The sequence below is a fragment of the Sugiyamaella lignohabitans genome, chromosome B (assembly GCF_001640025.1).
Source record: "Sugiyamaella lignohabitans strain CBS 10342 chromosome B, complete sequence".
Taxonomy (NCBI): Eukaryota; Fungi; Ascomycota; class Dipodascomycetes; order Dipodascales; family Trichomonascaceae; genus Sugiyamaella; species Sugiyamaella lignohabitans.
The window spans coordinates 150257-171662 of NC_031674.1; the positions used below are offsets into that span (position 1 = coordinate 150257).

Below are 21406 nucleotides of genomic sequence, written 5' to 3' on the forward strand. Positions count from 1 at the left end.
TGTAGTATTATTATTAAGATCAAATAAAAGCAATTAAATATATAAATAATGATGATAAAATGCAAATGGTTCATTTTTTTATCAGGGCTATGAACACCATAGAAGCCACTTTACAATACCGTACACTAATGCAACTAACCGTCGCAACTGTCTCATTCCGACAACTACACCCCATGCCAGCCACATGAATGCTACCAGCAGCCATTCTAACAACATATATGCAAGCTTCCACATCCACTGCAAGGTTGGAGCGTTTGCCTCTAGTTTGTCTAGTCTCATGCCAACTTTTCTTATTTCAAGGCTGAGCGAGGTATTGACCTCGTTTAAAATTCTGTCAGAGTCCAATAAAACAGAGTCTAGTCTACTGCCATAGTCTTGCGTCAGGTCAAATTGGAGCTTTCTCATTTCCTGCTCTGTGTTCGCAAGGTATTGGCGTTCTTTTGGAATCAGCTCACCTTCAAATTGTTTTGTAAGCGCCATCATTTCTGTTGACATACTTTCGGCAGTATCTTGGTTCAAATTCTCAACATACCAATAGGGTTTTCTCGATATCTGCAAATAACTTAGCTCATACACCATGTCAAGATATCGCAGTTCGTTTGCGTAGTATGCGAGCTTGTCTTGTTGCTGTTCGGATGGTAGCGATGTTGAGGATACGCTGGTGGGTGTTACACGCTTCGCCGTCAAGGCGGACTGATCAGCTTCGGCAAAATTTTTGGTTGGTTCCAAGAGTAGAGAATCATCAGCTGCTGTTTCGTCAACAGCAAGGGGAACATTAGAAATAGAGAGCTTTCGTTGAGAAGCACTTGTTGAATACCGGCCTTTGTTATTAACGCTTTCAAAAGGGACTTTACGTGTTGGAGATTCCGAGTTTCGACGAGATGATGATGTCGACTGTCTGTTTTCTCGCCTATGATTAGCCCTATTGTCCTCTAGATCGCTTATATCAGACCGTGACCAACTACTATCGGAATTTTCATTAGAATTGATGCCTGATGGTGGCCTAGAAGAAAGCTTGGACTTGATTCGCTGTATAAGCTCCTCGCCTTTTGAAGCACTCGTGGATAGATTATTCGGATCCGACACACCGGTGCCGCTAGTATTAGCCCCTGAAGTGTCATTATCCTGATCTTGACGAATGTCAGGTTTGTATCTGTCAGGATAGAGTAATTTCCCTTCCCTATCTCGCATATTACCACCGTACCTAATTCTCCAAGCATAATCGCTGACTAGTTCTGAAACATCCACATGCCAATAAAAGTTCCAGGCGGTATTATTGACAATATAGTGAAGGTATCCATTTCCTTGCTCCTTCTTAGCTACTCTATTGCGGATGACTTGCAGTGGATTATATGTGTATTTCTCTTTCACCCGGTCACCCAATGAAGGCACATTATTGTCATTTTCAGATGTTTTTACATGATCAGAAGACTCTACATCATGCTTGTTCTCATCTGGTTCTTCAGGAAAGTGCATTACGTTTCTTCTCCTTCCTGTTTGATACTCAGAAATCATTTCGTATTGCAGTTCTAATCTAGCCTTTGCACGAATTGCTCGGGCTCTTGTAGTCGAAGAGATAACCGTCGGGGATGGTGGATGATTTGATCCTGTCACTGAATCTAGATTAGCATTACTTATTGGTGATGAACTCCCTGGATGTGACATATGACTACTGCCGAAGCTAGTATCCAATAGTGGTAACGGTGCACCCTTTGGAACATGCGAGTTACTAGGCGCCAATGAACTCGCCATCAATTTGCCATTAGATGTGAGTGGTGATCCTGTTACCCTCGTATCAGTAGGTAAGGTAGTACCATAGTCGCTTATATTCGAAGTTTCATCAGCATACCTCAAATTCATTAGCAATGCAGCCATCCTGGCAGTGTCTTTAGACCTTTGAAGTGATTTTGATTCTGGCCTCGACCCTGCGTTCGGTGACGACGGTTGAGGAGGCGAAGAAGGCGGCAACGTAGTACCTGAAGATCCCGTACCTATGCTTCCGACATCATTTGAAGAGGATGTAGGAACTTGGAAACCGGTAGAACTGGCAGTTTTCGTCGTACTACCAGAGCCAGAGCCTAGACCGCTCCCTTTTCTCGATCCTCGTTTGAGTGGTCCTGATGACAGCAGGAATCCTCCTTTACCGACACTGGTCATTGTCTGGATAGGATTCCCAACGGCTACAGAGCTATTTGGAGAACCATGAACTTTGGATGTGTCTACTGTCGGTTTGATGGGGAAATTATAAAGGGTCGGATGCGATGATGGAAAAGTGTCGGCAGATTTTCGTTCTGTAAACTCCAATAAAGTTTTGGGATTTTGTTGCTTATCTTTATCACTATTTCTGTTTACTGAATTGTTGTTCGAATTAAAAGTCGTGTTTTTGTTGTTGTTCACAATATTACTCTGGGTGTCCAGACGGGATACATTATGATCTGGGTTGGTTGTGCCGCAGCTGCGGGACGTCACCAGTGTACAAGTACAGATTATACAGTCGTCTGCACCTATACGATTATGAGAGCTGCAGCCCAAAACGTCCAGTTCTTCTTTAGTCGAGCAATGTTTTGCCGTTTTTGCGCAAGTTACACTATCTATAGACCGCTGGACCGTATGGTCCGATTGTTGTCTGTTGAACTTTCCTGGATATGAGTTCGGTTGTTGGTAGTACTTTGTGTCCGAGGAGGTGGGTCGATCTTCCTTATTCCTGCCTGCTTTTAAAGACCGAAAGATTGGCAGGGGACTAGGCGCTGATCGGTAAATGTTAATTCCGGTACTAGGAGCACATGGCACGGCAGGAATCTGGATGTCGTCTAGTGATGATGGGGGAGGGTGGTTTGTTTGACTGGATATATTATCGGCATTTGACACCCGATCTGGCTGTGGTGAGGTGATAACGCTACTGCCGTTAGATGTGGAGGCAGAAGCAGGTGCACATCTCGAATGAGTAGTAAAACTGGGCGGGCTAGTGGGAATCTGCTTAACTAATCTTGCCAGCCTGAAAAGGTGTAATTTTGTTTTAACTTTACCGCCAAGTTTAACCTCACTCTCATTTTCTAGGACTTGATCAATTGTCAAGCTCGTGGTTATGGGGGTCTTTGTATTTTTTGCCGTGGAACCATCATGTTCTCTATAGAATTTGTTACTTAATGTAATCATAGAGAACGTTGGCTAAGTGAGGAGGTGATGAAATTGACATTGATCTTGTAGTCAGCTAATGAGAATCACCTCGCTCTATATATATACATGAGAAAAGATACCAGCAGCGTGAGTGCAAGGTAACAACATATTTAGTTTTCCATTATTGCTTTTTATGTTATTATACCCAGTATTTGGTTGATTATCCTTTTGGCTGCTGCTTATACGTGATATACGCAGCTACCGAAAATGTACCCCTATAAGCAGTATTAATGCCTTTATTCAGAGAGTACATCCGTTAAATCTCGTCCTCAAATCGTTTTGTCTTTCTAGGACGCCAAGAAATGGTTACCAGCAGTCATATTTTCAATTTGTTATCCCGTGATAATCAGTTGCATTAGTCCTATGCCGCCCACTGTCGTCTGGTTTCCAGTTAGCGCATGTGCTTCTTGACCCCCCACTCTGAAGCAAGTTAGCACATTAGACAGTATAATGGCCCTGCAGGTGCAACAAAAATTATGTCTGCTAATGCCACCACGAGGTTGAGCTTCTAATTAATTCCCTTGAACAGTCATGTCACTTTATGACACTGGACTGGCAATATCAGTTCTTTCATGATACCTGCAGTTGGCCCTTATATTTAACATTTCAATATAGATAGACGTACCACCGGCAGGCGCGTGCCATCTAGAAACATTCCAAATCTCTTGTTTTAGTCTGATCATACGAACCACAACATATGTCGCCGAAATTCAGTCTGTGACTGACCCCTTGTTACCCCTGACAGAACCTATTCTATACCTGGTGGTTAGGGCGGACGAGACATGGCACCCGCGTCAATGTAGCCGCCGTTCCACTGTCCCAGTATGCCAAGTTCACTGTAGATAGCGAGAGAGGAACACAAACCACCAGCTCCCATGGCAAAATGGCTTCATATTACCTGGCAATCATAGGTACAAAAGATTGCCCAATTTATGAGCTTGAATTTGGCTCTTATCGCCAGAGTGGTGATGGGATTTCCAAATTCCCGCCAGAGATCAAGGAACTGAGTCCATTTATTCTCCACAGTTCCCTGGATATTGTTGAAGATGTCCAGTGGACTACTAATTCTCTATATTTGAAGTCAGTGGATAACTTTTATAGCTACATGGTTTCGGCCTTTGTAACCCCTGGAAGTAAGTACACTATATCAGGAGCTAATTTAGGTGTTGGCCCCAAGTTTCGGTTAGAAGAGCCTGCAGACTAACCAGTTAGACATTAAAATGATGCTTCTCCATGAAATGAAAAATGAAGACGCGATTCGACAATTTTTCAACGATGTTTATGATCTTTATGTAAAGACATTATTGTCACCTTTTTATTTTGTCAACCAGCCGATCACGAGTCCTATATTTGACCAAAGAGTCAAGCAGTTGGCTAAGAAATATTTATAATATATGCACATCATCTTTTATTAACCTACCACACACAAAATTTTGCATCTTCTGACAACTTCTACTTGTTGATCAAGTGAGGGCATTAATCAAGCAAGGGAATTGATTAAGCAGGTCATATCATTAAAATATAGATAAATATAATATACAAGGGGGTCGTTATTAAGTAGTCGTTACTCATCAAAGTGGCATATGACATGGCACAGGTCATTAGAGATTAAGATTCAAGTCGCGAGATAGCACGAAGAATATCATGAGGGGAGACTGGCGTACGTAAACTAGACTCAGAACGGTCTGCGTCAGAATTGGCTTCAGGAATGGTCAGTACTAATTGAGTACTGTTATTGTTCGCATAAGTGATAGCTGCTGCTTCGGAGAGTTTCTTCATAGTCTTATCAATAAATATTGATGCGGCCTTGGTTATAGACTCAATTTTATGAACTCCATCGCGAAGCTGTGTGACACCAACCTCAACATTTGGAAGGTTCTCACGGAAAGACCTCAGTTGAATAGATGGTTCGAGAACGGGGGTGCTACTGGATTTATACTCTAAAAACAGCCGTCGAGTCTGATCATCTAGCGTATTTAAAATGTTATCATCGATGAGGTTGTCTAACCTTTCTTTAGAGAGCCTGGACTTGCCCACCGACTGTAAATTCCTCTCCAGTTCTTCTTTCTCCCGCTCCAACTCTTCAAGACGTTTTTGAAAAGCCGTTAGATTATTTTGCGCAGTAACATTAAGGGAATTGGGTATGCGCTTCACATTTGCTTGGCCTGCATTTTCAGGTCGCGAGTGCCAGTCGATAGATATTTTTCCATCAACGAGGTTTTTCACCACTTCTTCCTCGAATATTTGCCGTGCAATTGTCAAAGCAGTCAGCTCCTCTGATGTGGACTTCGTAGACTGGTCTCGTTTTCGTTTTAAATCTTCACCATGAACTTCTAGATTTCTTTTTAAACACCATAAAAGGACCTGTTTCAAGCGCTGAACATCGGACAAATTCTCATCTAAATGCTTAGAAAAGTCGCGTGCATCCACATCAGAATGAGGGTCGGCTAAATATCCATTACCAATATTGCTTAGCCTCTTACCTCTATTGCTGAGACTGCTACGTCGTTTCCCAGTCGTGGTCTGATTACGGAGCTTTTGATTCCGTCGTATCACTGGTGTTTCTTGGTCATGAAGCAATACTTGTGTGGTCGAAGTACGTCCAGCAATTGAATCATCGTATGACCCGGGTTGAGAATCATGATTGTCGCTACTGGGTATGGAGGGCGGTGGAGTAGCTATCGCCGAGCCGCTCGTCGTGTCTCTAGGTCGCATTTTAGACAATTTTTGTCGTTTGTCGCTATCCTTTGAGTGCGCATGGTCGTGTTCTCGTTGTGACCTCTTTTTCTGTTTCTCATTTTCCTTTGAAGAATGTGCTGAATGTTTCTGTGATGAGCTTGATTTGGATGCTATCTTTTTAGCCTTTTCTGGTTCACTTCTAGATGAAGATATAGATTGCGACTTTGCCTGTTCCAAAGCTAGATGAACAGTTTCTTTTAAAGTAGTAACCTTTTTAGAGCTGCTAACAGGTTTTGCTGTAGATGAATTAAGACTTGATTCACTATCTAGCCTTTTAAACACAAATCCATCATCTTCCTCTCGACTGACAGATTTTCTTGGTCTACCGCGTTTCTTCTTCGGCGGGTTCGTAACTTCAACGTTGGAGGATGTCGTATGTGGCACGGGTTGTCCAGAAACATCTGATCCATTTGGGCCAGCGTCTGATTTCCTGGGCCGAGCCATTTCATGTATTAAATTTTTGGCTCGGCTGTGGGGAGTGGAGGTTTGCACAGCTAGTTCCTCAGCACAAACCACCTTTTCTGCGAGTCAAAAAAATTTCTTCTCTGCAAAAAGGTACCATCTACCAAACCAGTCTTCCTCTGTCCGTATACTATCACTTTAAAGTTAGATGAACGCGAATTAGATGAATGTCAATGCAGGGCAGTTATTACCCAAGACGCGTCTTCGAGATGTTCGTGAAGATATACACAATCCGCAGATAACGAACAAAATCGACTGGTTACGGCACTATCATGTCCATCAGCCATTACGACTCCAGTGCGGCGCTGCATCTGCACCCCGTAACCGACCGATGAGCTCAGACCAGGCGATAACGGAAACTGGCCCTACCTATGGTCACTACAGGAAGGGTCGCCCGGAACTAGAGGCCTGTCTGGCTCTTTTCACACATATCTTGACGTGTTAGCCTTTTCAACAGGGTAGGTGGTGTCTCCGGCGGCTGGGGCTCCACCCCAGACCCTGGTTGCTCCTGCTTGGTAGGAGTGATTGGGAACGACGTAACGACTCCAGCGGATCGAGAGAAGCCACAGGGTCTGGGCACAGCACCAGCTGCTGGAGGCATCAGAGCCCGTACAATTTATCTCCCAACCAAACTGCCTAGTACTTAACCTCCGTGGTAAGGTTTACAGTGTAGCTGTAAGGTAAAGATTTAGACGGAATTCAAGCTCTTAACGGACTCCGAAGTACTGTTGGGATTACATGGGGTTATATGTTCATTTTCTGGTATAATCACATGCTACTAGAAGCTCTCTGTCTGACAGGCATGGGGCATTAGCATACCCGTTGAATCCTGCATACAATGGGGGACACAATAGCAATATTGCATGTTAGTTTGTGGAGGAACCTGATGTTCCAATTTAACTGCTGGTCCTGCAAACTTAGACCTGTAACTACATCCATACTCTATCCTTCCTTTAAGAACACTTGCTGACCGACATTCAAATGAGGATCTGGGTAATTTACAAGCAGCTGTCCACAGGCCGTGAACCTTTGAGCTGGGGTACATACGGAATTGGACCTGCCTATATGGGAAACATACCCTCAGCCTTATCACATGCTCATCATGTTGGGATCTATTGCATCTCACCAGAAAAAGGAATGAGAGAATGGCCACCGAACTTTATCTTAGGTAGACACTAAAAGTGCCCAAACGGGATATGAACTGAAAGAGAAATATGGTGGTGGGTGTTCGGCTTGAACTACCTCGTGACAAAGCGCCCGAGTAGATCAGACCTAACTCTATTAAATTTGCTGGAAATAGTTGACGTTTGCTTCATGAAATTTTTTCTGGTCCCGAAGCTAACATTGTCGCCGGTTGAAGCTTGTTCTCATTTTTTGGTGAATTCGGGTGAAAACTAGTGTATTAGCAAATAAACTATTTCTTGAATGTTTGGTATCTTGGCTTACAATTAAATATTTGAGAATTTCCAGTAACAGTAGGGACTCTGAAATCTTGGATACTGACTTATTACCGATAAATCGACTAAGTTTTGAGCCGTTAGGTGTCAGGTTGCAAACAAGATTTTATTTTTGGATTTGTTCTTCTTCTTCATCAACTAAAAAGCTATCAGATATTACTTTGTTAACCTCATTATAACCCACTTCACATCTACCCGGAGCTTTAAAAATGTCGTTCAAATTCAACTGGTCTTTTTTTAACAAAGACTCGCTGCTCGATCAGACATCGGAAGTGTTTAAAGTAGCCATGAATAAAGGAATAAAGCCAGATATTATTATTGGTGATATGGCTGTTGATAAGTTCGAGCTTGGCACTGTTCCTCCAAGTCTGGAAATCCTTGAAATTGGTGATCTTGCTGAAGATAAATTTAGAGGTATTTTCAAACTGGAATATGCTGGAGATGCGTCTCTTTCGATTAAGACCCAGGTTCAGGCTAATCCCCTTGCACTGTTGAATGCGCAGTCATGTCGACTTCGTGGTGCTTTTCCAAAAATTGTTGGTGCTGCTTGCCCTTTAGAACTTCCGTTGAGTATATTTATTTCCGAATTTAAGCTGTCTGCAATAGTGATTATAGTATTCTCTATGGCAAGAGGCTTGACCCTTGTATTTCAGAATGATCCTCTGGAGTCTGTTAAAGTGAGCTCAACATTTGACTCGTTGCCAGGTATTGCTGAGTTCTTGCAACAGGAGGTAGAGGCAAGGTTAAGAGAATCTTTACGAGATGATATCCCTGAAGTTCTCCATAAATTAAGTCAAGAAAAATTAGTGTCATCTAATCGTTCTGAAGGTATGAAAGAGCTTATGACGCATCTTCAACACACTCCACACTCACATCGGTATTCTAATGCTTTTGCTTTCACCAATGACTCGTCCCCAATTCCTGACTTGTTTCACGGTTCAGATGAGACGGTAAATGGGCTGCATGATCTGGATGCCAGTCATTCTACCTTGAGTATAAGAGCTGACTCCATGATTCCAGACTGTGTTACAAGATCGACGCTAGCATCCTTTGAGGAAGACCTGAAGGCAAAAGCAGCTATGGAAGAGGATGCCCAAAGATTAAAATATCAGGCAAGACACAAAGGAAGCAGAAGGTATAGTTCTACTAGCTCATCAACATCTTTAAGTGAGCTCGGTGCAATGTCGCCCATTATGGATGCTTATCCTCGACTCTATCGTGACGTGCGTCCTAAAAAGAGGGTAATCAAGCTGTCCAAGACAAATTCTACCATATCAGAACCGTCAACTATTTCACCATCAACACAATTAGAATCTCCCAATATCACAGCTTCTACCTCCACACATTGTACACCCGCATCGCCCCAATCCCCGCCATCAAGAAGCACACCTGAAATGTCCCCATTGCATAGTAACAAAGGCTCGCCACGAGAACGGGGTCGACCAAAGCGCCGCGAATTATCCTTTGCATCCATAAGGAGCCCATCGCCAATAGACCTTGACTTCAGAGCTGTCCTAGAGAAACAAAAGCAAAAAGAGAATCTTAGTTTTACACTTAATGGAGCATCTGAGAAGACATTATCAAAGTGGGCCATAAATAATCAGCATCAAATTTTTGCACCGCCAAAATATGAAGAGTTGAGGGAAGACTTGTAATAAACAGATATAATAGGAATAATGACTTAATGACTTAATGAAATAATGACAATATTTTTTATAACCTGACGGATGAGATCTATTTCAATAAATAATGTATATATGCTTAATTGTCATCTAAAATCGCTTCTATTAGCTTATTCGCCTTGACCCTGGCTTTTTCCTGCTCCTCGCTGCTTTTTGTATCGTCTATGGCAGAAATCGGCTTTATCTGACCCAAGATCCAAGCTTCTTTCAAACTACGGGTGACGAACAGCAAGTCCTCAGCAGCACGTACCTAAATGTCAGTATACCAGCAATTGCATTGATGGGTAGTTCAACTTACTACCGTTGTAGCATTAGCTTCGATTTGAAAACTCTCACCAGCGATGGATCCTCGGTCACTTCCAGAGTTCTGTCCTTTTGTTAGCAGTGCCTTAAGATCAGAATACATACCACCTCACTTACTCCTGCCAAATCTACAATCTCTGAAAACTTTGAGACGAGTCTGTCAGTTGCACTATCAATACGATCGAGCAAAACTCCAGTCCTCTGAGGTATCTGTTGAACCGGTTTTGACATAATGAATCTTGAGGTTAGGTGGAGAAATAACGTCAATTAATGATGAACTTCAACATGTGAAGAGTCTGTGTCACGTGACACAACTATTTCCAAGTCGAAATATATCTCACTCAATAGACTATCAAGATTATAAAGTCAAACGCATTCTCAACTGACTCAAAAATATTTTAGATTCTAGGTTGGTCGATTCTTTAATGATTTGATTTAATGATAGGGACAATGCCCTTGAAGAAATATCGCATCCTGGGGACATGAAGGCAGGTTGGTCGGTATGATTGTCTTTAGAAAAATCACAGCTTTATAAATAAAATCTTGAGACAAGGTTATATATTAGTATCGCTTTGTTCGCCTGACGGATATTGCGATTGCAATACTCAGGTATTTAAGGTTGCATGCATGCTGCAACGCATGTTGGCTCAATATCCCCTGAATCCTTTGTTCAACATGTAAAGTTAATTACAATAAAGTTAAAAAAATCCCATACAATTACAAAGTGGTTTGTATATCTCAATAGCTGTGGTGACCTCACCTAATATGACTCTCTCGCTGCCGTTACTCTCAAAAACAATTCTGCTGTTGTCAAGTAGACCGTTTTACCCTGTTGATTTATACTGGGATATTTTACTTAAGCTTTTATATATTTAACCTTAAGAAATTACCTTGAATCGTCTATAAGAAGGGAAGAGTTGAACTGCCCTGGGTCAATTCAACAAACAACGAAGATGCTCCCAAAGTTATACCTCATATTTCTATCAGCAACCGCCGCTGCGGCCACCCAATATCATAGGCACCATTCCCACCCCTCTAGCAAAGCAGTTTACTTGGAAGACACTGGCAGAGTCATTAATGCCATGGTTAACGATTTTAGAAGAAGTGGAGACAATCCTAGTTCTGCCGCTGTCACCAGCTTTATAGTTGATGTTGATGAACAACTCCAAAATATGATGGAAATAATGAACGAAGGCAATTCAGAAGAAGGAATTTCCATTGACAATATTGTAGTTCCTACTTTCCAGGTTCTGGATGAAGGGTTCCAAATGGTCATAGATAATGTTGCCAGTACTGTACGTCATCCCAACTACATGCCTGCTCTTTACTCACTGTCTGTCTCGTTGTCCAGAGCTTCAGATCTCGCTGCTAAGTTGGATATGAAACATCACAAAAATAAACTAGGCTTTCTCAAAGATCAAGTAGTTGTTATGTCAAAGCGTCCTAAAACTTCCACATTGTTTCGCAAGAGGGATAGGGATCCCATAAATCAAGCTGCAGAGGAAATAACCTCTGCCAAACAGGAAATTGACACTTTAGTTAGCTGGCTTAAGTCACAGTCGAAGCCATCAGATAGAAATATTGTAATGGAATACAGCAAATCTTTGGAGAACATATTCAATGATGCCGAAAAGAGTGCTTCGGATGCAATGGATGGCTCAGGTAAAAACCCCTCTACAGTTAATTCGGCCCTACTTGGACCCTTATTCCAATCGGCAGGAGGCGCTGTTGAAATCCTAACTAACGTTCTTACTTCTACCCCTCTTGATAAACCACTTTCGGACCAACTAGTTCTGATTTCAAAGCAAGTAGATAAGCTCTCAACACTAGCAAATGCTTACGATTTAAGTCAGCATTCAAGTCAATTGACTCGTATGGCAACAAAGCTAAGAAATATATCGACTGGAGCGGTTCATACCAAAAATACTGACAAAGTTGCAAGACAATTGGACCTCATGGGTGGAATCAACGCTGGAATGATAAATGCAAGACAGAGAATTGATAACGTCAAAAATGATTTGCAACATGGCGGCAATCATATTACCGAGGATGTTATGGTGAACGCAATTACCGGTTTAGATGGTCAAGTTGACAATCTAATTGGAATGGTCGCTAGTGCACTAGCACCCGATACTGGCGGCCTCTCTCTTGTTGTGGAAGGTGCCATCCTTGGTCCGACTTTTCAATCATTGACTGACGGAGTAGAGGTGCTGATTGGTAAAGTCGGAGCTGTAGCTGACATTGCAGTGGTGCCAGTAACCCATCTTTTAGCGTCAAATTTGCAAAATGTAGCCCAGATTTCAGGCGACTATGGAATGTCCCAGTTTCAAGAAAAATTTACCCAACAAAGCCAACAGCTTACTCACGCCGCCGTCTTGGGCCAAAAGGCAGCATTACACAAGCTTCCCGTGTCCCAATCATGACCCTGGAGGTCATGGCCGTTCTGTTGCGAACAAGAACAGATGTTTCCTACATAAATACAGTGTTTACAAAATGTTTTTATTTATCACAATTCTTTATAATGCAAAATACATAGTAATGCCGAAGCTAATGCTCTAAGTTCTCCAATTGGCGACTAACTAAATAAATATCATCACGGGCCTTCGTAACCCATAATTTTATTGCCGTTCTAACGCTATAAATCGCTAGATCAAGGGCGATCCAAACGACAAGCACTGGATAGCAGAACACGTACATCCGAGCCTGTGTTTCTGGTGAGACGTCATGATACCAGATTTTAAGCAATGCCCAACATAAAAAGGGAGGGCAAATAGCAGCCAAACCCAGAATCGACATTAACGGCAGTAGTAACTTAGTAGCGGCCATCGGATTCTGGTAACCAATCCACCCATTTTCGGACAGCGCTCTAAAACTACGTGCCAATGACGAGTTTGGTGCGTGTTGCATCACAACATTCTTTGCCAATAAGATAGAAAGTACACCACTTATGAACTTCGTCAACATAGACTTAGAATAAACAATCTCTGACGAGAGAACATGATATAGTGGTGATGATATGTATAGATCAAGGATGCCACCAATAGCTGTAGGAACTACTAAGCATACCAAGATACTAAACAGAAGCTTAAACAAATGAACAATTCCAGACGCAGCTTCTGATGACGCGAGCGGTGACTGTCGGAGCTGATTATATTCGTTTAGGAACTTTTCCTTTACGCGGTCCCAGTTGTCAGCTGTATAAAACAAAATGAACAGTGGGATAGATCCCAAAATAAATTGAAAAACGTCACACATATCTTTAAAAATAGGGTGCAATAAAAATTGTGACATAACATGCCCTGTATAGATGGGAATAAGGATCATACTCATAACAACTAATGCACCATATCCCCAAATACAGCAAAGCAAAAGAGCAATTCTAATCCTGAAGTGCGGCGGTCTGTACACTACGGAATATTTTTCCAGTTCGTTGGATTCTGATCCCTCTTCGACTCCATCCAATCTTACATCGTCCTTAGTTACCGGTATAAAGAGGTTCAGTTTCTTTTTGGAGGAGATGCTGTCAGTATCTGGTGCGCGAACAAATCCACCATCCTTCACAAAGTATGCCCCATCCCATTTACCATTCTTCGCAATGTCATCTATAGTAACTGGTCGGGAGTAGTCTGGTTTACTGGACATAAACCAAGCTGCAATACTTCCATAATGAACTGTGCCTTGCTCTTGAGGGACAGGTTTGTTGAGTATGAAGGATGATAATCGTAAATACGAACAGGATGATTCGAAAGCGTATGCCCATATCTTGCGCATCACACTCAAATTTCTAACGGTTCGGATAAAGATAGGGAGCGTAAGGAAATAGGCAGCGCAAAATGGTATCATTATCACAATATGCTCCCGAGTAGTCGATACAAATGAAACGGGGAGGAATTCGACGTTCAAGTATCTCAAGGTATAAATCACTCCTCCTAGACAAAGAACTATCAATGCACCATAAATCAAAGCAGAGAGCCCAATTTTTGCCAATTGTGACATTAATCCCCTATCAAGAACATCTTTGATGGGGTGGAAATTAGGGTCGTTAGGATCCCGAACAAAATAGAGCACTCCAGGTCTCATGATTTTGCGACAAAGGGATACAAACATTGCAAAAATGAACATATAACATGTTCCCAAAGCCCAATGAAGTATTGTACTAATAACCGGGTATTTGACAGCAAAATTGACTTGGTCAGCAATTGAAGCCGTTTCAAATAATGGCAATAATGAGAAGTCTAATAATAATCCACAAAATATGGGAAAAAGTACCAATTCAATTCCAATGACAGTGATAACTTTACAAATAGCCCCCATTTCTTTCAAGACTCTCAACATATCCCTTCCAGTACGTGAAGCCGTAAGATTGGAGTTCGAAATAAATGCAGCCAGAAAGGTACCCGAAATACTGTAGCCCAAGAAAGTGAGAAGCAACCTAGAAGTAATGCTTGCTCTGATCATGATTGAACTGTTCACACTACTAGGTATGCCATTAATTAGATTAAAGGTGAGGTCTTTTACAGCTTCGTGAAATTTGACGAGAGAAAAATCAGGATTCGAAGCCAATATTCTCGTATCAATAAAAGAAGCAAAGACAAAGAATATGTTGTTAACCCAAGTGACCTGTGATTCTAGTGTTTGTTTGTAAAACTTCAATATTGGGGATACACTTTCACCGAGAAGTATGACCACAAGTCTTCCTGTCGCATACGGTAAAAGATAGAGACAAGCTAAGGCAATGGCTGAAAGAACAGTTGCGGCTGCACACGTCGCAAAGGCGTTCACAATAGGGCCCTTGAGGCCAATTATATCACGGATACCTTCAACCTCACCCACTTCTCCCAGATCTTCAGGTTCATCGTCGACTCCGCCAAAAAAGAAATCATCTTCACGAACATTCACTGGTAATGCAAAATCTTGCGGACGATGTATTCGGCCATCCCTGCCGTTAGCATTATCATTGGCAATGGCATTGGCATTTTCAACATTCTGGTCTCTACCCTCAAGGGCTACGTTTTCTCCATTAGCTCTTTCAGCTTGGGGAGCGTCGAAAGCTCCGAAGTCAGCTCTCAGTCTGTCTAGCTCAATGTCAAGTGGGTTCTCATCAACTGCTCTGACTGCTTCTATACGAGGATTTGGAATCCGCAGTTGAGGTACCATCTGGGCATTATTATTATGAATGGCATTTGCGATGTTTCCAACGGGCGCATTTCCAGCCATTTGTAGGTCGCGTACAAATGCATCATTGAGAAGGATCCATTCTCTAACAATCATTACGACAAAAGCGCAAAATATCAGGAAACAGATCAAAACCTCGCCTTCCAATATGAGTGTGACTACAATCTTGGCTTCTGGTCGCCACTTTCTAATCAGAGATTTAGGGAGTGTAATTAGAGGGGAAGATACTGATCCCTTCAGAGCTATCTTCACTAATGTCATTGGATACAACAACCCCTTCATGTTATGAGGCACTGATTCTGCCGCAGTCGTATATGTTCGAACCACAAGACTCGAAAATAGTGGTAATATAAGTAGCCACAATATTCCGACTAGAATAACCCTCAGGCTAAATGCTATAGCTTTTACCGAATCGCTAACCATAGTTCTGGCCAATACACTTATTGGTACCATTGTGGGCATATCTTCGGCATAAAGTTTCGTGAATTTGTAAGGGGTATTGCAAAGTTCACATATGGCGGATTTTTTCGAGTGTTTGAGCCATTCCAATAGACTAAAATACTGTTAGTAAGAGCCTTCAAATAATAAAAATTCCAGCTGCGAAGACGATTTTTATCGCACCATGGATTTGACCTCTAGAAATATTCCAACTTACCAATCCTGATGAACATATTTGATAGACCCACTACATTTACAGGGATGATATAACGGCTCTTCTTCACTAGCTTCTCCTCGGCATATCCGACAGGTGTCATCATCTGGTGGCTCGACGTGTTCATTTATCGATGAAGACTGGGGTAATGATGACTGGCTATTGGTATCTGAGGATGGTTCGCCATGATCCGAGTACCCTGGCGACTCTTGGTCTTTGGTTGGAGATGTCAAATCCATTGTCAATGACTGTTAATAAATAATGGCAGCTGTAATACCTGTTTATGGCAGGCAAGCGATTCCTTTGGTTTATACCTATTCTATCCCTATGTAGTGTGTTGCAAGTTCGGGAAAATTGAAAACGGTTCTAGCTAGAATCCTAAAAGATATTGGACTTCCGAATGTTAGATACGAAGATCAATTGCTGTTTGCTGTACAAGTTGCTCAGATCAGTAAGGCTTATTCACCAATTAAAACACAACCTGACTTTTGAAAACCTAAGTAGACTCCAATCTATAGCGGTGCAAATTATAAAACACCTCCTATATCCAATCTTCGATGCTGTCCCTGAGTTCCTCTTGAAGTCACGAGCTAGGTATAAAGCGCAAACCGGAAGTTTCATCTGTCAGAAGGACGATGTGAATGTGCGGCGGTTGGGAGACCATTCTGCGGGCATCGCGGCGTACATAGTATTTACCCGGATCAATACCATCATTTGATTATTGTTTATCATACAAACTCAGAGTGTGTTTTACCGACAACCCTGTTTAATCATCATATCTTTGAAGTCCGTGAGCTATTAGGATTGAATAATCCAATCCAATCAAACTATTTCGATATATTAGTACACCACATCATGCTTCGAAGACAGCCTACAGCAATCACGCTGAATGCCTCAGATACACTGGGTTATGAAGACCAACTCAAGAGTAGAACCGATGAGCAGTTGCAACCCAATGACAAGCAGTCCATTGATACTTCATCAAACTCTTATGATCGACCAACATCTAGTAGACAAGAACGAGAGCAGAGAATAGGTGTTAGTAGAAGCGGATAAGGTTTTGTATGGATATGAATACTAGTATTTTAGACGGTACAGTCGACTTCTCAGGCTTATTCTGCTACTTAGACTACAATATGTGGACTAATGTCAAATCATAAAATCTCTTATTATCGCTTCCAAAGTTTCCTCACTATACTCCTCCCAACCATTTGTCTTTTATATTATCAGCCATGCTAATATTCAATCTATGGGGTTGTAGACCTCCTCCCAACCCACACCAAACAGGCAGATCACATATGCAGGTATCTTCAGCCTTGCAAGTGCCCCTTACAGATCACAGAAATTTATTTTTCAACTGGTAATATTTTTAATGCCTACGATATTAGTGGTTGATGAATTTACTTCTACAAAATAGAAGATTATTTATTAGATTGTCCAGAAACATTTTTACTGCAAATAAAGATCATAATTTATTTCGAACTTCTTTTAGAGAATTTTCAAGATCACACTTTCTCTCGATCATGACTGATACAGGCTTGATTCAGGCTAATTCAAAGGTTACAGCTGAGCCAGTTGTAAACAATGACAAAATACACCCCAGATCACCTTCACTAGACCCAACACCTCTAAAGAAACAGAAGCGAGTTAAGACAAAACGATACAGGGAACCTCCAGTTGATCCAATTTCCGCTGAAGGGGTTCTCATAAACGATATTCGGGCACTTTTAAAATCCCAGGGCATTTCTGAGGACGAAATCACAAATGATATGAAAGCATTCTTCTCCCGTGATAAGAGCGTGCCTTATCCTGACTATCAAGTTGTAGAGCTTAAGATCTCTGCTCTGTCGTCCGTTGGAAATGGAATAGGTATTTGGGAATCACCCGACCCTGAAGCACCTAGTTCCATACGTAAACGAGTAGTTGTGGTTCCATATGCTTTGGTTGGCGAGACTGTCAAGACCAAAATCTATCGTACCAACAAATACTACTATGAATCTGAATTGAATGAAGTAGTTGATAAATCTCCTCTTCGGGATGATGCATTGGTCAGATGCAAATATTTCACTACTTGCTCAGGTTGTCAATACCAAATGCTTCCTTATGACGAACAACTTAAAATTAAGCGAGAGGTAATTGTAAATGCATATGCTCACTATGCCCCACTGTTGACTTCTGACGATGTACCGAGCATTTTAGATACCGTGGGATCACCCGAGCAATACAATTATCGAACCAAACTCACCCCACATTTTGATGTTCCAAGAAAGGGACGCTTGGAAAGGATTCCACCAATTGGGTTTGGCGTTAAGGGTCGTAAGGAAGTTCTCGATATTGAAGAATGTGTTATTGGAACTCCCGTTATCAATAAAGGAATGGTAGAACAGCGAAAGGTCGTGCATGAGAATTTTGCTTCTTACAAGCGAGGAGCTACTATCTTGTTACGAGAAAATATCAAGGAAATAGAAGATTCACCGTCGACGGTTGTCTGTACTACAGACTCTAAGGAAATCGTTACTGAGTACGTCGGTGATTTTAAATTCAAGTATCCTGCAGGTTCATTCTTTCAAAACAACAATTCGATTTTACCTAGTGTAACGTCTTATGTTCGTGATAACATTGTTTTACCATCCTCGGGTAAACCACCTAAATATCTTGTTGATACTTACTGCGGCAGTGGATTGTTTGGTATTACATGTAGTACTGCTGTAGAACAGCTAATTGGTGTCGAAATTTCGAAGGATAGCGTTGAATATGCGCAGAAAAATGCTGAGCTTAACAATTTGAAAAATGCTTCATTCATAGTTGGAGAAGCTGAAAAGATTTTCGACAAAGTTAGCGATGCTCCTCTTGAGACTAGTATTATTATCGACCCTCCAAGAAAAGGCTGTGATAAACAATTTCTTGATCAACTGCTTGAATTTAGACCAGCAAAGGTTGTATACGTTTCTTGTAATGTCCACAGTCAGGCCCGCGATATCGAGTATCTCCTGAAGTCTGAAGTTGCCCGCGACAGATCGTCAAATTCTGGCAACAAGTATATAATTGACAGTATTCGAGGTTTCGATTTCTTCCCACAAACACATCACGTCGAAAGTGTGGCCGTCTTGTCTCTTAAAAACAACTAATAATATATGCATTAGAACAATTTATTGATATTAAATAATATTGTAAAACAATAAAGAGTTTCACTAAACTACACCCTGATATTTACAATATAGTCATAATTCATTCACAGTCATAATATGGTCATTTACATTGAAACGTCGCTTACATCATGAGACGCTTCAGCTTGTGTATACTGGGTAATATCAAAATCATCTAAATGAGCTACAGGGGACTCATGAAGCGAATAATCAACTTCTTTCTGCTCATCGATCTTGGTTCCTGTGAGATCATTCCAGATTCTAAACTGTTAGTCATTTGATTTCTTCTTCGTGATAACCAATAAAAATCTACTTACTCAGAAAAATACTCTCTTAAGCTTTGAAGACCCCGTAAAAATCCTCTATCGGGTTCATTTGGGTGTTTAACCGGAGCATTCAATTGCACATCATTAACCTTAAGGTCTTCAGCTGTAATACACTGAGCAAAATCAATAATACGCACAAGGATTTTTGAGCTGTCGTTACCATCATACATTAGGAGCAGGCTCGAACCATACAAGCGGTAGCCTTTAAGCTTTGAGATAATAGTATATAACTCATCCAAACTTTGAATAATTCTAGGTATGTGTCGTAATATAGAACCCTCGGTTCGCCCATCGTATAAAAACTTTTCTAAACATGCCTTGAACTGGCCACCTGCCTTCACATCTCTACCAAAGTACTTGTCTTGAAACCAATATTTCTCGTTTTTCGTGTCCCATACTTGCATACCACAAATTCTGACACCCAGTTTAGCGCTGGTGGTCATACGACACTTCTTAGCCTGCGATAATTGCTTCGACTTTGGCGCATCGACACCATATTGACGAGTACCCATTTTCAGATCCATAACGCAAGGTTTTTTCATTCCCTGGGTCAAGTCTTCTAGTAAAATAAAGCGCTCTGTACGACTGGTTTCCTTAGAGTGGCCATGATCAGAATTTTGAGAAATCGGTATCGGTCTCGATTCAAGTGACTTCTGTTCAGCTTGAAGTGAAAGGCTCTCATCATCCATTGTGAACATCTCGTCGTCATCTTTAGGTTCTTGACGAGGTGAAGCTTCAGGAGATAAAGTAGATACTTCATCGATAGCAATTTCACTATTCAACTGCAGGCCAGTGGCGAAAGATTCAGAGCCAAGAACTTTGGGCTTCGCCAGTATACCTCTTTGCCCGGGCTCAAAGGAGCGCCCTTGATCTGAAGACAGGTCGTACATACTTCTGTGAGGCGGTATGGACGAACCACCCCTATAGAGCGAGTGTTGGTTTGCATGAGACGAATCATTTGTGAATGAAGACGAGGAGCCAGTTCTGGAAAGTGACGTAGATACTGAGTGACGATGTTGATGCTTTATTTGAGATGGAGAATTTGTTACCGAACGAGGGGCAAACACCTCATGCAACACCAGTTCACGGAGATTACGGTTAACGTTGCTGGCACCCCACGAAACTAATGGAGATGTAGCCTCTCTGTCTGAGCCATTGTTTTTGGGCGTTCCTGGAAAAGACGATGCCAATTGGTAACTTCCATGTTCAGAAGACGGGCTTACAGAATATCTCTGTAATAATGAGTCTGGAAGTATATGCATATTATCATCGAGAACAACCTCTGCCAGAGCAGGACTCCTCGATAGCAATTTGTTCGAAGTTGATTTATCATTGGCATTTGTCTCAGTTCCTTGATCTACACCGTCATCTTCCGAGGTAACGGTGTGTCTAACGTTCAGAACACCGATGTATTTGGGCATATAGTCGAGGAGCTCTTCGTGACTCAGCTCTATAGCTTCGTACCAGTCATTTTCTCTGTTTAGCAAAACCTTACAGACAGCTCGATGTGAGAACCGAAATATAGCTGTATGTCCCCCAACCCTGTGTTTGAATGGAGTTAGCTCAACAGAAAGGGGATATTCCTGATCACTGTGCAAATGATGAGCGTGCTCATGAACGTGCATTTCTTGGCTATGGCCAATTGAACGCTCATTGTGATGATGCTCGGTCCCAGTTTTTTCGTTCAGGTTTTCGTGTATGCCATGGACATGTGAGTCGACGGCCCGAGCAATATCTGTTGTAGCGATATTGTTAGCGGCTGCCTCAAGTGTGACTGATGCACGCTGCTCGGGGGAAATCAGATCTGTTCCCGTAATTTCAGATGCCTGTTTAATTGTTGTGGTTGTAGTCGAAATAGATGCTGAGCTTTCAACAGTTGTCGTAATAGATTTTGGAAGAATAGTAGTCTTTATAGTAGAACTCTCATCTAGATGAGCAAACTCATTCTGTTGCTTAATAGGTGATTTTCCTTCATTGCTATCAAGAGAAGAGCCCGTATCACCAAGAATCTGTTTCTGAGCTCGTGTATGAGGAAAATATGTTGCTGATGATGACAGTACTTTAGTTGCTGGCTTTCTATCATGGTGGCCATACTTGTGGTTATGTCCAGCACTATGAACGTGGTGGTGACCATGTTCATGTGCAGGATGATGACCATGCTTTTTCTTAATTGTACGCGTTGTGCTTATCTCAGTAGGGTCCGACGATAAAGGAACGCGCAATATTGGTACACTTTCGTCATCTTCTTGTCCATCATAGCTTAGAGTACCGGCTAATTCGGGATTTT

At 41.8% G+C, this 21406-nt stretch overlaps 7 protein-coding genes across 7 annotated transcripts; 3 read left to right on the plus strand and 4 right to left on the minus strand.

Annotated features, from left to right (window-relative positions):
- Positions 1-87: 87 nt before the first annotated feature.
- On the minus strand, positions 88-3156 carry AWJ20_2019 (uncharacterized protein; the record flags this gene model as incomplete). The annotated part of the gene is made up of 1 exon (XM_018878945.1): positions 88-3156. One exon carries the CDS (start codon positions 3154-3156, stop codon positions 88-90), a length of 3069 nt encoding a protein of 1022 aa, XP_018736908.1.
- A 904-nt stretch (positions 3157-4060) lies between these two features.
- Positions 4061-4381, plus strand: TRS20 (Trs20p; the record flags this gene model as incomplete). The annotated part of the gene is made up of 1 exon (XM_018878947.1): positions 4061-4381. One exon carries the CDS (start codon positions 4061-4063, stop codon positions 4379-4381), a length of 321 nt encoding a protein of 106 aa, XP_018736909.1.
- Positions 4382-4785: 404 nt separating this feature from the next.
- On the minus strand, positions 4786-6360 carry AWJ20_2021 (uncharacterized protein; the record flags this gene model as incomplete). Its single annotated transcript, XM_018878948.1, has 1 exon — positions 4786-6360. One exon carries the CDS (start codon positions 6358-6360, stop codon positions 4786-4788), a length of 1575 nt encoding a protein of 524 aa, XP_018736910.1.
- A 1684-nt stretch (positions 6361-8044) lies between these two features.
- Positions 8045-9490, plus strand: AWJ20_2022 (Mitochondrial distribution and morphology protein 34; the record flags this gene model as incomplete). Its single annotated transcript, XM_018878949.1, has 1 exon — positions 8045-9490. One exon carries the CDS (start codon positions 8045-8047, stop codon positions 9488-9490), a length of 1446 nt encoding a protein of 481 aa, XP_018736911.1.
- A 2877-nt stretch (positions 9491-12367) lies between these two features.
- SSM4 (E3 ubiquitin-protein ligase SSM4) lies at positions 12368-15091 on the minus strand (the record flags this gene model as incomplete). Its single annotated transcript, XM_018878950.1, has 1 exon — positions 12368-15091. The coding sequence occupies one exon, from the start codon at positions 15089-15091 to the stop codon at positions 12368-12370; it is 2724 nt and encodes a 907-aa protein (XP_018736912.1).
- Positions 15092-15646: 555 nt separating this feature from the next.
- Positions 15647-15886, minus strand: SSM4 (E3 ubiquitin-protein ligase SSM4; the record flags this gene model as incomplete). Its single annotated transcript, XM_018878951.1, has 1 exon — positions 15647-15886. One exon carries the CDS (start codon positions 15884-15886, stop codon positions 15647-15649), a length of 240 nt encoding a protein of 79 aa, XP_018736913.1.
- Positions 15887-17170: 1284 nt separating this feature from the next.
- Positions 17171-18775, plus strand: TRM2 (Trm2p; the record flags this gene model as incomplete). Its single annotated transcript, XM_018878952.1, has 1 exon — positions 17171-18775. One exon carries the CDS (start codon positions 17171-17173, stop codon positions 18773-18775), a length of 1605 nt encoding a protein of 534 aa, XP_018736914.1.
- Positions 18776-21406: the final 2631 nt, after the last annotated feature.